Genomic DNA, 16,232 nt, shown 5'->3' on the forward strand with positions numbered 1-16,232 from the left:
TTCTGCAACAAATTTTACTATCAATCTTTAGAGAAATTACTGATTTAGACCACAGAAATTCAGACAGGTCATCTGAATGGAAAGCCTGGAGATCTGCAGGTGCTCAGGAAAAACTGAAGACTCACAGCCTGTACTGTGAGCTTTTTACTTGACATCATAACTGCTGTTATGAGATGAAAGTAAGTATGAATGGCAAGAAGGTTTTTTTTTTTTTTTTTAATGATATGCAATTTAGACTGAGTGTAGGACTCCACAAACAAAACTGCTTTGTTTGCAGAGGATAAAAGAAAGATTCAGGCACTCTTTGCATCCCACTGTTGGTTACGCTGAAAAAGACGAGGGGTTTTTTCCTCCTTTTACACATACACAAGTAGCATTATGACTACAGTCATACTTCCAAGTGTGGTGGTGTTGGTTTTTAACACAAAGGTTGGGTGACAGTCCTTACATTGAATTCAAGGCTCCTTGAGTTTTATGGCATATAAAATCTCTGTATTCTCTGTTTTAGGTTGGAGTCATTTGTTGTCTAAGAATTCCAGATGTGGCTTTAAAGCACTGCTTTCTAGCTTTCAGTGAGGTTGCCTTCCCCCTTCAACTTCAAAATGATATCAAGATGAGTTTTCTAGGGCAGAAAGTTCCAAAAATGTTGCAGGAATGATTCTTGCTCATGAACATATACACCTTCCCACAAAGAAGAAAAGAAGCAATTTTAATAATGACTAAATAAAATGAAAAGGCATACAGGTAAAAAAAATCATAATACCACAAAGCAGACACAAAGCTTGCAGGAGACACAAAGAAAACCCTTCAATGAACACTTCAAAAGCCCAGTAAAAAAATCTTTATTCATAATCAAAACAAAGTTTTTTGTGAAATGAGAAAGCAAATTTAAAAGAGGCCCTGCTATTCCAGCCCTCAGGCTTTCTTCAAGGTAAAACAACACAGCTGAGCAGAAACCTTAGCAGAGTCTTCCTTTAAATCATGTTTCCCTAACAGCTGCTTCTCTGCCAGCAAAGAACTCCCATATCCAACAAGCTGGCCATGGCAGGCTTTAAAGTTACCCTTGGCAACCTACCTTCTCTGATCTGTCTTATAAAACTCTAAATATGAAGGAAATGGAAGTAGTGTCACACTCCTTTTTCACAGCATCTAAATCAGGAGTTTTTCCAAGTTCCTGAGGTCAATTCATAAGCCAGAACAAAATACTAATTCTGAGCTATCAAGTTGCTTTCAATACAGCATTCAACCTAGCTAACTCACTCCAGGCTAAAGTCACAATTATTTTATGGATGGTGGTGAACGATTCTGTATCAGCTTTGAGGACTGGAATACCATTCTTTCATACTTCTTACCAGTGTTCAGGTATCACAGTAAATTCAGTTCCTGTAGAGGCATAAACAGACATCCCTGCAAAGTTAAACACAGATTCAGACTCCATCTCATCTTTTCCTGTGAATTCTCCTATATTAACAGAAGGACTGACTTTTCCATTCCCTGTCTTTGGAGACTGTGCCATGGATGCAGTAAACTTGTCTTCTGACTCACAGGGAAGCTAATTTATACCAGAGATGAGAGCTTCGTTCTCTGTTCCTATGCTGTCCAGCACAAAAGCTTAGAAGTTCATGATTGGAGACACAAAGGGTGTTTGTAAATACTAAAAGAGACACACACGTACTTGTCTTTGAAGTTTTCAGTTTTAAAAAGGGAGGGTGATCCTGATTAACACCTTTAATCCTTCAGGAAGCAAAAAGGATTTGGACTACTTTGTTAGTATTTGGTCAGGATGTTCAAGGTAATTTTTTTGCCTGTTGTAGCATAAAGAGGCAGCAAGTTTAAACCTCCATGTGCTCCACCTGTGGAACTTGCTGAAAGTTAAGGAAATAAGAAACACAAGGGAATTCCACACTCAAACCAATTACAGTACTGGCTATGCAGCTCCATGATAGCCCTGTTCTATTTCCACACCCACCCTCCACCCCGCATCCAAGACTTCAATTCACTTCCTCCTCGTCAAAAAAAAAAAAAAAAAAAAAAAAAAAAAAAGAAACCCACACCACACCACTGACCTATTCATTCTACATTTCCAATGTCTGATGTATTACTGCATTGGTAGTGTTTAGATCCCTTACTGAAAAAAAAATTATGATCAGCTAGAAGTCAGCATCCTCAGCATTTATCAACTACTTTTCCATCTTAACCCTCAGATCCTGACCTGAAAAGTCACCCTGAATATTCATATTAGTCAAACACTGGCATATGGAAGATGACACACATACAAAAATTCTCAGCCTTGTGGTTCTTTACAGAAAATGCTTGCCTTTTGCTCAAGTTGCTCATATGTACTGGGGAATCAGAGTAATCTGGAACTAATCATTTCACCTAGGCAATGCAGTAATTTTGTAACACTTATTTAACCCCAAGGATTAGGGTTTGGTGATCTCCACCTACCTCATTAACCCTTCTGTGTTTTGGAAAGCTGGGTTCACATTTCCTTGCATCGTATGGATAAAGGGTCTTATTACTTTTGTACATCACATGCTCAGTACATCAGAATGATCATCTAGAAGTCAGTCATCATCCTGGGACTGAAAAAAGGCATGGAATAGTAGCCATATTTTATCCTGTGCAAGAGCAGCAGGGAAAGGACCATTTGTAAGGAAGATGAAGGTAGATGTAGAAAGTGGGAGGAGGGAGGGAACACTCTGACATGTCTTTTAGGTCATTTCCCTTCTTTTAGGGAAAGCACATGTGTGGGAAGACAGGTGTGAGAATAGATAGGTTGCGTGCATCCACCATTACCTCATTAGTCCTGTTGCTTTCTCCTGGAAGACATCTAGTTGTAGTCTCAGAAGAGCCTCAAAACCCACAGCACCTTAGTAATGTTGAACCTACCATGAAAAGCCATGTTAGGATTGGCCAACTGATGCTGCTATCCACTAAGGTAAGGCAGAGAAAACCTAGAGAAAAGGGAGACACTGGCAAAAAGAATTTTTTCTGGGGTAGCTCTTTCACATAAGTACAACTTCCTTACAAGAGGTAGTTAGAGAAAAGGGAAAATTAGAACTGTACAGTGAAAATCCACATGCCATGGGAAAGTGCTGTTGCATAGAGCAAGTCCTGCTTGCAAATCAGCCATATGCTCCTGTCCTGTTCTTCATCAGCATTACACTGGGAATGTCATGGCTATTGGCTTAAAGTTAGGATAAACCCGAAAGCTTCTTAAATACAGAGTCCCACAAGGACAGCTCTCAAGAAGTACCATCACAACAGAGCCTCAGCATCAAATCGGCTAAGCAAGAAAACTAGGGTTTCTTGTCATCACTGTATTAATTTGCCTGCAGGCATTACTAAATTAACTCTACAGGATGATTCATATTAGTGTTGACCACTCCCACCTATTTTCTGGAATTTACTTCATATCATGCAAATGGCATTTTTAAAACATTAACTTCTGCACATGTTCATCTGTGTTTACTATTCTGCCAAAATACTATCCCACATCATAGCTAGCAGAAGAATCAAACCCGACAGCAAAGAATCCAAGCTTCAACTTCCAACAGCAAATCACATTTTAGCAGCTGATCACTCTTGTTCACCCTCACACTTAAATTTGAAGTTTTGCATGAACAGCTGCACACAGGGGAACTTACTCTTCAGGATTTTGTATGTCGTATATATTGATACAATCAAAAAAGAAGTCAGTTTTGAAGAAAATCTGTTCAGCGATTCTGAAGTGATAAGTTGCGCATCCCCAAAGCAGTCTTAAGTAACTGATGTGGTTAGCTGAAATGCATGTCTCTTGCCTTTTCCCAACTCCATCTTACCTTCTTGCCTCTTTTACAGAGGTATAAATCCCATTAAGACACTTGCTACATACCTCTTCAAAGAAACACAGGAGGCAAAGAGAAGAAAATCATACTCAAAGCATGTCTCAAATACTACTATGGACAAGCAAGCAAAGACTGCAAGTACTATTCATCTCATTCATTACATAGGTGTGTCCCACTGCACTTCCCCCCAAAAGCTAGGTACATATGTAGAACATGTTTCATTCAGACTCAATAGTAGGCCTGTACCAATATGCTAAAAATAATTTTGAGTTTGTTTCTCCTGCATACAGTCTTTAACAACAGAAAAGCAAGCTTCAGTGAAAAAAGTAAGGGAAAGTTCCTAGCTAATAGGGCAAGGGGTTTATGACTGTTCCACTGATGACATGCAAATGCTTGAAGAGATCCCAATAGATCAGTGTTATTTTATACTTAAAAAAAAAAATTACAGAAGTACTTTACTTTTCATTTTGTGTGTTTTCCTTTAGTAGTTAATGTTCTACATACTGATTTAACCAGACTCAGGATTTTTACAGAATCCAGTAAGTACACAGATTTTATCTTTCAGGCAAGCAAAGCTGAACCAAGAAAAAATTACTGCTTCACTGCATTTGGAGCAATGCAATTTCATTCCATTAATCTTCAAGACTAACCATTTATACCACAGGAACTGCCAAGGTCTAAGGATTTTTTTTCCCCCAGGGTCTCCCATACTTTTTAAGTTGCAGTTAGCTCAACAAGTATATCCAGCACCCAACACTGACAAAAGTTAAATCAAATAAGTAAAATGTTCCCCTACTGACTACGTATTACATCCATGCCAACAAGCACTTACAAAAACAAGTTAAAATAAACTCCAGATTAGTTATCTATTAAAAGGCAAAACTAGATATTTTCTTCTAGTCATCACTTGACCATCTTCTCCAACTTTACTGGTCCACAGCAGAAGGAAAGTACCAGACAACTCAATGAACTCCAAAACTAAACAAAGAAAGCAAAAAATAAAAAGTTTAATTACACTGCATAAAGAACTCTGCTTTTTGATTACACGTAGCAAGGAATTAATATTAAATGCTTCTGGAGACGCTGATGAGAAAAAGATTTAGTATACTTTTACAATAGTTTTAAAACTTATTTACTCTTTCCACTTACAGAGCATCTATCCATCATAAAGGATCTAACTGTTACATTTTCTCCTACAAACTACTAAAACCAAAAACTACCCAACAGTTTAAATAACATGTGAAAACGCTGCATCAATTTAACAGCTGCAGAACTCATAGGACAGAGGCAGTAAAATATAAAAAAGACAAGAGTTAAAAATCCTACTGCAAGAATATTAACTGTAATAAAAGAGACGACATTAGAAGCGACAGTTAGGTGCCAGGATATAATAGAACCCATAAGGACAGGCAAAGAATGATGCTAAGTTAGGGAGAAAGTCTGTTTTCAGAGAAGAACTTCTTGACAGACACCACAACAAAGCAACACAAATGGTGAATGTGTGGTCCCCTTCTTGTTAATAAATCAGGTGTCAAAGGTTGATCTGCAGTTAATAAGAGGCCTAAGCCTTCTCCAAGGATTTGTAGTATTCTGTCAGCACAGTCCAGGCCTTGGGAGCCATGAAGCCTTCCGGTGGGTTCTGTCCTTCTCGAGCCAGCTTGCGCATGCGGGTCCCTGATATAAATTCAAAGTCTTCATGGCTGGGAGAGTAGGAGTGGGGGATAGGGGACAGAGGGAAAGGAGAGGGGGGAAAGAAAAAAAGAATGTACTTAAAAAGCTGGCTCTGCAGGCAGATTTGCTCATATTTCTTCCTCTTTTTTGATACTTGAATAAAATTTCATCTTGGGAGTACAATGCTGGATAGCAATTATCATTTCCAGACACTTGGCTAGCAATACCAGAAAAATATTTAGAATATATATCCTCTACAAAATACAGCTTTGATAAGTCCTGAGGTTAGCACCATGGTCCAACTGATGTGCTCTGGGCTGAATCTAGTCCATGCTTCCATCTGGCCTATTTTCCCTCTGTGAGGAAAGAGGGAACTACTGTTAAGGGAGAACCATTTCCACCTCCCATCTTAACCCTGTGCCAAACAGCCATCCTATTCTGCATCCCCTTCTCCTCCTGCCAAGGCAGTAGGCCAGCACTCCATGCTGGTTTCAAGAAGCTCATTTCGGTGCCACCAGAAAATTGGGAAAAGCATAACAAGGCAGGCAGGAAATCCCTCGGAGAAGGAGAGAAGGTAAAAAGCCTCAGAATCTAGAGGCAGGCTCCCTAGCTACTGTAGCTGGGTCACTGCAAGCCACTTAACATGCATGTATATGTGTACTATCATATGAGTACACGTGACACAGCTAGTTCAAAATAAAGAAAAGCACAAGTTTAACAGAAGAAATAATGAAAACACCTTCTTTTAAAGATTTTTTCCAAAAAAGATAGAACTCAGTTGGACAGGTGTACAAGTGAACTTGACTCAAGATTATTGCCATTTACTGACATGACAAAGTAAATTAATATTAACTTCTTGGGTATCTCAGATAAGCAGCAAAGGCTCCAGTCAAGTTAAATGCCTACTTCTCACAGGAGTGAAGCAGTCAAACCAGGACAAGAATGCCAGAACTTTACCAAGAGTTCCAAAGCAAAAATGATTTATTCTTAAATTAAATATGGCAATTTTATTTACGCCATTTGCTCAACTTGCAACATGTACCCATGACTCATTCTTCACTTGTCTGTTTGAAATAAAAGCCAAATATTGATCTCAGATACACATGCCTGAGAGAAACAAGAGCCAAGAGTGTGCAGAGGGCAGAATTTGGCTCTAAGTGCTGAACTATGCTCAGTAGGGTATGGAAATTAGCAAGATATAGAAAGCATTCCACAGTTCCCTTTCACAAAACTATTAGCCCCATAACTTCTTTATTTAGATTGTATGCATTTACACAGCAGCAATGCCATGCATGCTCTCTTCTTCTGGCTCTCAATTCAGGACTCTAGGTTCCCAAAAACGTGGCAGCAAGGCAAAAAACACAGCCCTACTATGCTTCAATTTTGCAAAATATAAAGTACGTAAATACGAAAACTTTAAGAAGTGGATGTAAGCCCATGGTGAGGGGAAAGAGTTATGTCATTAGCATTAAGAGTGCCTGCAAGATTTATTCCATGGTAGGAAGATGCCTACTGTTCACTACTACTGCTTGAAGATATTTTGCCTTTGTTGCAAAGAACTATTTCCATAAAATATGTGGGGGAAATGAGAGTCCTGGTTAATTTTCTAGTGAAAATAACATTTCAAGTCTTCAGCTGATCTGCAAGAGAAAACAGTAAAGCAAATGCCATAAAGGTTCTCCATGCTTTTCACAGTGTGGTAGCAATACCAAAGTCTGAGCACCAAAAACACATTAGCCCCTCCCTGACAATAAGGTTTCAGAAAGACACACAACTTTCCCCAACACTCTACAAGTGAAATGAAGATACCAAGACATTAGAATTAGACATGTCCTGTAACTTTGCTTCAATAAAATCACCTTTGATTTGCTCACAGCTACACAAGAACAATTTTGTGCTGTTCAATTCATCTTCAAACTACTCATGCTGTAACTGAACATCAGACTCTGAAAGAAGACTATAAGCCAAGTGCAGAAAACTGAGAATTCATATATCAGTTCTTTCCTTCCTTTCATTTACAAAGACTAATATTTTAATCTGCTAAATGAGTTTCTTTTTTTGCATTCAATATTTATACTATATCATCACAAAGGACCCCTGCAATGAAGACAGCTCTTTATGCTTTTTTATGCTCCAAACACTGACAGAGCAGCATTTGAAACAAAAATTTCAAAGACCTTACAGGTCTTATGACAAAACAAAAAAATTATCACCAATTTGCAAGTGGGAAGCTACAGAATGAAGATGCTCACAGACATACAAGAAAACCTGTCAGTTCCTGGCTCTGCCACATCTCCAAAGGCTCAGTATGGTACCTTAATAGTGCCTAAGAAAAAAAAAGTTTTTTTGCTTCAATAGTTATTCCCTTCCACTTTAATCTAAGTGCATCTTACATGACTCATTTCACTTCGGAGCACTAAATAGCACTGTCAATTTCGAGAGGATTCTCAAATTTCACATGCCTGTTGGTATGCCCTTCTGCACACCGAAGAGCCTTTGAAGAGCACTTCTTAATGGAAGACTTCTCTTCCCAGCCTAGACTTTGTATAACCCACATTCACATCTGTCATTTCAGCTAGATGGAGTACTGAAATTAATTTCTGGGGACCCTGACTTTATGTCAGAGCATTTGGCACTATGCAAAAGAACTTCTTGGGATTCCCATTCCTGTGGAGGACAATGCCTGATGCCCTCAAGGTCTTAAGAAATTACTCTTAAATACTAGATTCAGGATAAAAGTACAGACAATTCATTCATAATGTTGCCTATTTGTGGGGGAAAAAAATTGTATTTTGGAGACAAATGTATGGAAAACAAAACAATACATGATGACTTCACTCTGATTTGACTTCAAGGTGACTATCATGTTCTACTCAGCTGGCAAACTTTCAGATCCAATTAATTCCTAGGACAATTCACAGAAGTCCTTATCTGGGGTTCAGTCTTTTAACCGTTCTCCTCCTTCGACTTCACCTTACCTGAACAGGATCTGACATGGGGTGAAATCTAACCTTATAATCCTTTTCAGAAGGATTTCTACTGAATTTAGATTTGCCTTTGCAGTTTAACTGCAATCCTCAATCCTGAAAATTACTTCAAGTAATTACTTCAAATACTTCAAGCATCAAGTCATGACTTAAAGCACAACACCTAGAAGAAGAATGGATTGCTGTCCCATACAGTGTCAGTCTTTGTAATGGTGCCTGGGGAGTGCCCGTCATGCTGAATGAGCTAGCTAGTATCAGCTAGGTTCAAAACCTAACCGACTATGAACAAACTCCATGTGAAAGCAGAACATAACAATGTGCTTAATATTAACATAAGCAAAGCAAATCCTTTACCTGCTGTGAATGAAAACCTTCCTGCCAAACAGAATGGAATTAAGTCTGAGCTTCTGCGGTGTTTTAGTATATTCTAAATTATGCCATAATATCAGCTGATAAACCTTATTTCACATAACTAAATTAAGGAGAACAATCAAATGAGCCTATCTCAGTCTCCTACTATCACTTTAAAAATTAGACATTACACCAAACAAATTTGGAAATAGTATGTCCTTCATTGGAAAAGGTGTCCTTTAAGTAAGGCTTGATAGTATTAAAGCAGTCTTGATGACCATATTACAGGTCCCAGAAATAAACAAAGCGATAAACACCTCTGTTCCTATGCTTCGTTCCTATTTTACAGAAAGCATGAACAGTCTGCTCCAGTAACCTTACTTATGGGCTTCTTTTAGCCAAGATGATCTCATCAGGTAATTTTTTCAGGAGAGAAAAAAATATTCATTTTTCCAGACACTGCTGTGTTTTGTTTTGTTTTTTTAATTGCCAGACTAATTTCCTTTCTTAATTGAGTTTTTTCTCAACAGCACTCTGTGGCTGCATTTTGCAGGACAGACTTTCTGTAAAATCTTGGGAATCTCTACTCACCCAAACAATCATTATTAAGCCACCAATCCCAAATTACACTTGTCTGTGGTAACTGAGAGCCCTTTTTGGATGAAGAAACACAGTATTTTTTTTTTTCTGCTTGGGGGCAGGGGAAGAAGAGTTTTAGCACTGGGTTTTTTTTGTTTTTTGTTTGGTTGGGATTTTTGACACCTCAGTCTACCAGTGGCTCAAGATAAGACATTCATTTGGAAGTTCATCATAACTGAAATTATTTTTGTAGATTTTTCCAAGTCTTGTTTGGCCACACTCAATTACTGATCCAAAAATCTATGAAATTAGAAGGGTAAAAGCTAGAATAAGCAAGGGACCACTATTCACATATAGTTTCTACCTGTACTATTTGTTCAGAATTCTATGCAAGTGGAAATGCTCAAGCTTCCTACAGAAGCTTAGATTAGGCTTGCTTTTTGACTTGAGCAGCAATAAAAGGGATTTTTTTTTTTTTATTATTCTAGATTGGATAAAGGGAAAATAAAATGAAGTTTGCTCTATTTGTGCTAGTACACATCACTTCAAATGCATTTTTTAATTCCCTTTCCTAGATCTTAGTTTTAGGCACAACTCTTTCGAAAATGTGTTTTCAGGCTGTGGTGCCATGAGGTGCTAAACCTAGCTCTAAGATGCCATATAAAATTTAAAAATTGTGTCTTCATGAGCTAAGATATCAACCTAGTCTCAAGTCACTGATGGTTCACAGATCTTAACTTTTTAAAGGGTTAACTTTAATCAAATAGGGTGTATGAGAATTAAACTTGGTGCACAACTGTGCAATGGCAATTACTACACAGCTAGCAAAGGCTTTTTCAGTCCTTCCTTACCCCCTGTCCTCACTCACAACGCTCCATGATTAGCCCTGAATGCAACCAGGTTATCTCTGCTTTTCCTTATACACAGGTGTACATGTAGATACACCTGCTGCCAGGTGACTTCAGCCCCAACACAGCACCGCAGAAGCCCAACACTGTCAAGTAGCAGAGTGAGGCCCAAACACTCATACAGTTGACAATCACCTTCTCTAGGCTGTTCCCAAGCAGTTACTGGATCCACTCAAATTCCAAGGAAAGCATGTGTTCAGGAGGGCACTAATGAGAGTGAAAGTTTATTACTAAGTTTGGGGGCAGTGGTAGGCTTTTTGTGTTTCCCAGACTTGCCCCCAGGTCATGGTCACTTTAGCCACAGGAAGGTCTCAAACTGTTACCCAGCATCTTGTGACACATATCTAACCAGTACCAATCCAGCACGTGAAGACCTACCTCCTCAGGCACACATGGAATTGTCAGTATTGCACCTTTCTTGCAAAAAGCTGCACATGAATGTTCAGAGCTGTCACAAGCAAAGCAACTGTGTGCCACTGCCACTGCTGCAGCCCCAACTTGTCACAGATCTTTCTGGCACTGGGATCAAGCCTGTGGTAACCTCTCACTACTAGCCAAAGATTCCTCTCCCCTCTTCTCCACAGCCTGGACCTGCCTTCAGGAGCAGAATGAAAATTCACTACCATCGGCAAAGAGGCCAACTGCAGGAATCTCTGGAGGTCCTTGCTGCCATGCCAGGTGTGGGTCCAACTCTGCCAAGTTAGAGAGATACCAAAGAGGGCAGGTAATGTCTACTATGGCTGTCTCACAAGCACCTTCCCAGACAGAGGAGTCAGGCTGAAAGATGGAAGCCTAGAAGAGTACAGAAGATGATCACCTGGGAAGAGAATAACCACTTTCTGCTCCCTGTTTCAGGGGTGGTTGAATTTAGACTACCAATGACACAGAGTGCTAACCAATTTGGATCTTAGAAAACACAGGAACCAGAAAGAGAGTTCTGTTTCCACAGCACTCTCCACCTCAGCTTCCTGCTCCCAACCTTCTGACATAGTCCCCCAACATCTCAACATTGCGCAAGTCACAGCGAACAGAACAGCAAAGAAATTCCAGAAGTTGGGCCTTTTGCCCAAGCAGGCCAGTAGACAATGCATTCATCACTTGTCATAGAAACACACAAACACACCCAGTATTTGCTCAGTTGGTAACTGATGTAGCACTATGGATGACCAGATTACTGGTGAATGACTCATCCAGGGCAGGCACAGTCACCAGGTTGCAGGGCAGCACTTTTGATTTCATGACACTAGGATCATACTGATGTGGTTTGCAGGGCTTCCACAAGGCAAAAATCGTAAAACTCAGGAGACGGGAACTCTCCCAGACCAAGACCAACCATTTAATCTCTAGAGTGGTCCGGAAAGGCCTGCATCATGACACATACCTGTTACTGTAGAAACAGGCAGCCACAGGCGCAGTGGGTAAGAGATGCACACCTCAGCTATAGCTCAACAGTGGGGAAAATCCGTGCAAGAAATGCTTGCCATAATCTCCCATGCATCTATTAGCAATGTAAATTTCTAATTGCATAGCTGGCTGTCAACTCTCCAAGTCTCAAAGAATCAGGAATGGCACAGTAGAAATCAAGAGTTACCCATTTCCAAAAAAAGCAGAGCAGTGCATACATACAACCCTCTTCTGCACACTTTATTGTTGTCTTTCTCGCCAAACAGGTGGAAAACTCAGGAAAGACTTCCATGAACACCATTTTTTTGTACCCCAAGAGTCCTCATCTACTACTGATCCTCATGTTTCAGAACAACCCTCTGTTCCCTGTCTTCCTCCTTACAGAGTCAAACACCACATGGTCCAGGAGTCTTTTGCATTTTCATCATCACAGATTATCTTGAAATGCAACCAGCTGCACCCACCCAAGCTCTAACTCTGTTTGGAGCCTACCACAGTGTGCTGTCTACGGCGAGCAGTAGTACCGAAGGCTCTCTGTTCAGGGAGCCTGCATGTGTCTGCATTGCCATCTAGAGGATTGCTGTCACATTCCACCCTGCAGCTTGCAAACAGTATCTAGGGAAGAAACTGACAAAATGGTCTTACATCCTGACAGCGCCAGGGCATATTAATAGCAGTAGGGTCTTTTTTTTCCAAGGCAGTGGCAGAAACAGGAAAAAAAAAAAGCTCAAACCAAAGAGCCCCCACAAAACATCCTTAAAGGATATCAGGGTGCACATAATAGAGTGTATGACATAGGCATCTTCTATAGATATTTTTATCATTTGCTCCAGCTAATGACAGAGGTACAATTTTGCTCTACTCAATCTAAACCAAATCTGCCCTGCCAAGAGCACAGTATCAATGGTCACAGAATCAATATTCTGCCATAAAGCTTTTCTGTTCCACACAACAGGAATTTTGGTCTCTCACATTGCTACTCCTCTTCAACTTGGTTTGAGTGAGAGTGAGAGAGTGAGAGAGAGAGAGAGAGAGAGAGATGATACAACAGTAACTTTTACCTGAATCTTGATGCATTTACTTTTTAAAACAATTGTTGAATTTCTGGGACAATAAACAAACAGGACAAATACCCATAATATTTACTACAATGGCCTTTTTAACAGTATATGGCAACAAATTTGCACAACACACTAGCAAAATTTACATCATGATCTAGTTACCATGCACAGCAACGAGGACTTCTAGGGGCAACCCAAAAAATGGATGACACAAAGGTAGTGAAGTGTTCAACAGCTAGCTGGCTAAGGGGCAATAAACTTAGTGAGACCTTCTGGTCATATACACTAGGAGTATCCTTGCCTCTTACTTTGGTTTTATTCCTCCTAACAAAAGTACTGTCTGTATCAGTACATAGGTCTAATTTGATGCTATTTACCATAGTTTGGCTTGAGGAAAAAAAAATAAAAAATGCTGCAATGCTGTCTGAAGAGAAGCTCCACAGCACTGAGCAGAGCCTCAGGTTGGAATGCTGGCTGTATAGGAGGGAGGAGGGAGGAAGAGTATTATCAGCAAAATACAACTGCTACATAAGCCTCTCTAACTTCAATTTTAAAACATCTGCAGTGTAGCAAATCATCACATTTCCAAACACATATGGACATTTTAGAGTAATATACAGTGGAGCTATTTTAATTCTTATCAGTTTCAACAGATTTGCCTTTGTCGTGTTCCTTATAATTTCCAAATAACACAACAATGTACCATAAAATTATACTTAGTTATGGAAGAGAAAATACCACTTAAGAACTATTAAAAACAAAAGCAGTCCCATTCAGGTGCTTGGAATTTGCTGCTGAAATATAAAGCAAAGTTACATAACTTACAGTCAAGGTTAAGCCAGCACACTATCTACTGATAAGTATAACCTACCATAAAATAGAAAGAAAAAGAAACACAAGCTGCTGAATAAAACTTGTTGGCCAATTGTCACAACCCATAGTGACATCTCTGGAGACCTCTATACTCAATGTAACTGTAGCACAAGCAGCTGAAGAACAAGAGAAACTTGGTAATGCACCTCAGCCCTTGCCACGGAAGAACGAACTCCAAGAGATGAGACGTGTTCATTTCTACAGATCCACCCATCCCTGACCTTGTTGCTGAGTCCAAGCTTGCAAAGATGAACTGTGATGTACAGGTGCACCTCTTTGGTTAGAGGAAGTAAGAAATAGTCAGAACATGCCCAGTCAAAACAAAATACTGAGTTTTTCAGAAAGGCATCTTACTTGATAGTTTATATTTCAGTATGGGTTTCAACTACAGCTTGATATAAAATGGAAGTAGTTTCAATAACCTGAAAAAGAGGTTTAAACTGACGTAACAAATCACTTCCCTTTGCAATGGCATTCATGGCACCATAGCAACATAGTGTGTGAATTCTGGACCCTTTGCTATACCACACATGACTTAAAAATAACCTTAGAATGGGTATAAACTGAAATTATGACTCCTTTGATCTAGTTACAGGATCAGAGAACCAGCTGAGAACTCCCGAGTCATAAAATGAACTTTGGGCACCATTTCACATTATTGTTAAACAGATCAAATGGCTATCTGTCACCCTCCCAACTCCACTTTGTTCTCTCTGCTGCACTCTCCCTTTGTTTCTCTTCCATCATATCCAAAGCGTACCTGACCCAACACAAGCACATTTAGGAAGGTTAACCAGCAGAATGCTAACCATAAAAGAAAATTAATAGTCTTCTGAGGATTTAGCTGCCTGTGCCAACTTGTTCCAGAACCAAACTCCCATACCTGGGAGGAAAAGCGTAGCTTTCAGTGACAGCTAAAGTTGGATCAGGTTAGCTGTGCTGTGAAACTGTACCCACAGCATTCTGAAGTCAAGCTGCTTTAGTGACCTGAAGACACATCTAAAGACTGATATCTTTGAACAATATGAATTTAATTAAAAACTAAACAAGCACTGTAAGACCTAGGGGGAAAAGAGGCCTATATTGCTCAAAAGGCTCGCTAAGTCTTAAAACTTAAATACAACTTACTGCTCAGAGTCATAATAGTCCATGCACTTCTTTTTCTTATTATAAGCTGCGACTCTGAAGGGCACAACTTCCAATGCTCGGAGACCTGGGGCCATTGTCAACACTTTGGCACCATGGGTTGGCTCATACAGATCTTTCCCAGTGTCAGGGTGTGGCATTCCTGCTGGATCTCGCCCTACAATGTAGAAGTTAGCTCCGGCAACCATCCGTGATCTGCAGTGCCACTGAACCTAGAACACAGACAGAGAAAACAAGTTAACAGAAAAAAAACAGTAAATATGACCCTTAATATGTGCGTGCATTGTATAGTTACCACTTTTTTCCCCCCAATCAGACTAACATAGCTTTTATAATGAAGCCACACCAAAATAAAGAATCACCTTTAAACTTACAGCTGAGACATACTATTCCCCTGTTTCTTTTGCATATTAGAATGCTTACAAAAAGTTACTTTAGTATGGCGCTTAGAACTGTTGTGGCGGACAGATGAATGAATTTTTTGCCTTAAACATTTCTTGGTGCATGGGGTGCAGGCAGGCCATAACCCCGAACAAGCCATCTGTCCCTGGCGGAAACAGGACTGGGCTGCTGCGACCCCCGAGATGGTCTCCCTGCGACCACCCGGAACACACCGAGCCTGCACTGAACGAGACCAGAGTCGGGCAGAGACTTTGGGATCCGTTTTTAGCACAACTTCTATAAAACTTGCTTGGCATGAGTGGCTAAATTTGCTGAAGCCTTAGGCCGCACTCCCTAGTTCGGTAAGAAAGGGCCCCAGAGCTGGTGCAGGCGGGAACGATAAGGGAGTTACCAGCAATTTGCATTCCTGTGCACTGCTGAAACAGTGCTAATTGCTGGAGTTACCACCTCTTTGTCAAGACCTTGAGAGATGATGGTGGGACCTGAGGAAGGAAGACACACCTATAGGATGGAAGACACACCTGTCTGCAGAAACTGCAACAGAAAAGATAAGGGAGAAAAGAAACAGCCTGCCTAGGAACAACGATGAGATCCAATAAGGAGCAGGAGACCCCAGACTCAAAAATTACTATTGGTCTGAACTACCACGTGGGGGGGTGGGAAACTTCATTTGAAAAAGCTATAATTGCCCAGGGATCTCTTTGTTCAGGGTCCCTCTTTGGAGGTACCCAACTCGAGCTGTAACCACTGCACGCGTGTCATTCCGAGCTAACCTAGGGTCGGACCCAACTCGAGTTGTAATTACTGCACGCGCACCACCAAAACTTACACCCAGGGTGAAGAGGACCCACCTACCACCAGACGGGAGCCCCCCCACTGCCGAGACTCCCAAAGGAAGAGGACCAACAGGACGCCGCTGGATCCACGGGTGGTGATATCTTTCTCTCTCTCTCTCTCTTTCCCCCTCTCTTTTGTTGAATGTTGGTAAGATCTGTTTTTGTCTAGCTAGTTGCAGTATTC

The 16,232-nt window shown here is 40.4% G+C and overlaps 1 protein-coding gene across 3 annotated transcripts in view; it reads right to left on the reverse strand.

The window, feature by feature from the left end:
• Window positions 1–4,817: 4,817 nt before the first annotated feature.
• PAPSS1 (3'-phosphoadenosine 5'-phosphosulfate synthase 1) overlaps window positions 4,818–16,232 on the reverse strand; it is a 47,131-nt gene continuing 35,716 nt past the window's right edge. For all 3 annotated transcript variants that reach the window (XM_026107964.2, XM_026107963.2, XM_064510561.1), the window contains 2 exons: window positions 14,793–15,022; window positions 4,818–5,530 (listed from right to left, as the gene is read on the reverse strand). In XM_026107964.2, the coding sequence (XP_025963749.1) occupies window positions 5,392–5,530; window positions 14,793–15,022 (369 nt within the window). In that variant the 3' untranslated portion in view covers window positions 4,818–5,391. The remainder of the gene's footprint in view (window positions 5,531–14,792; window positions 15,023–16,232) is intronic.

Source organism: Dromaius novaehollandiae, chromosome 4 (assembly GCF_036370855.1).
Source record: "Dromaius novaehollandiae isolate bDroNov1 chromosome 4, bDroNov1.hap1, whole genome shotgun sequence".
Lineage (NCBI taxonomy): Eukaryota > Metazoa > Chordata > Aves > Casuariiformes > Dromaiidae > Dromaius > Dromaius novaehollandiae.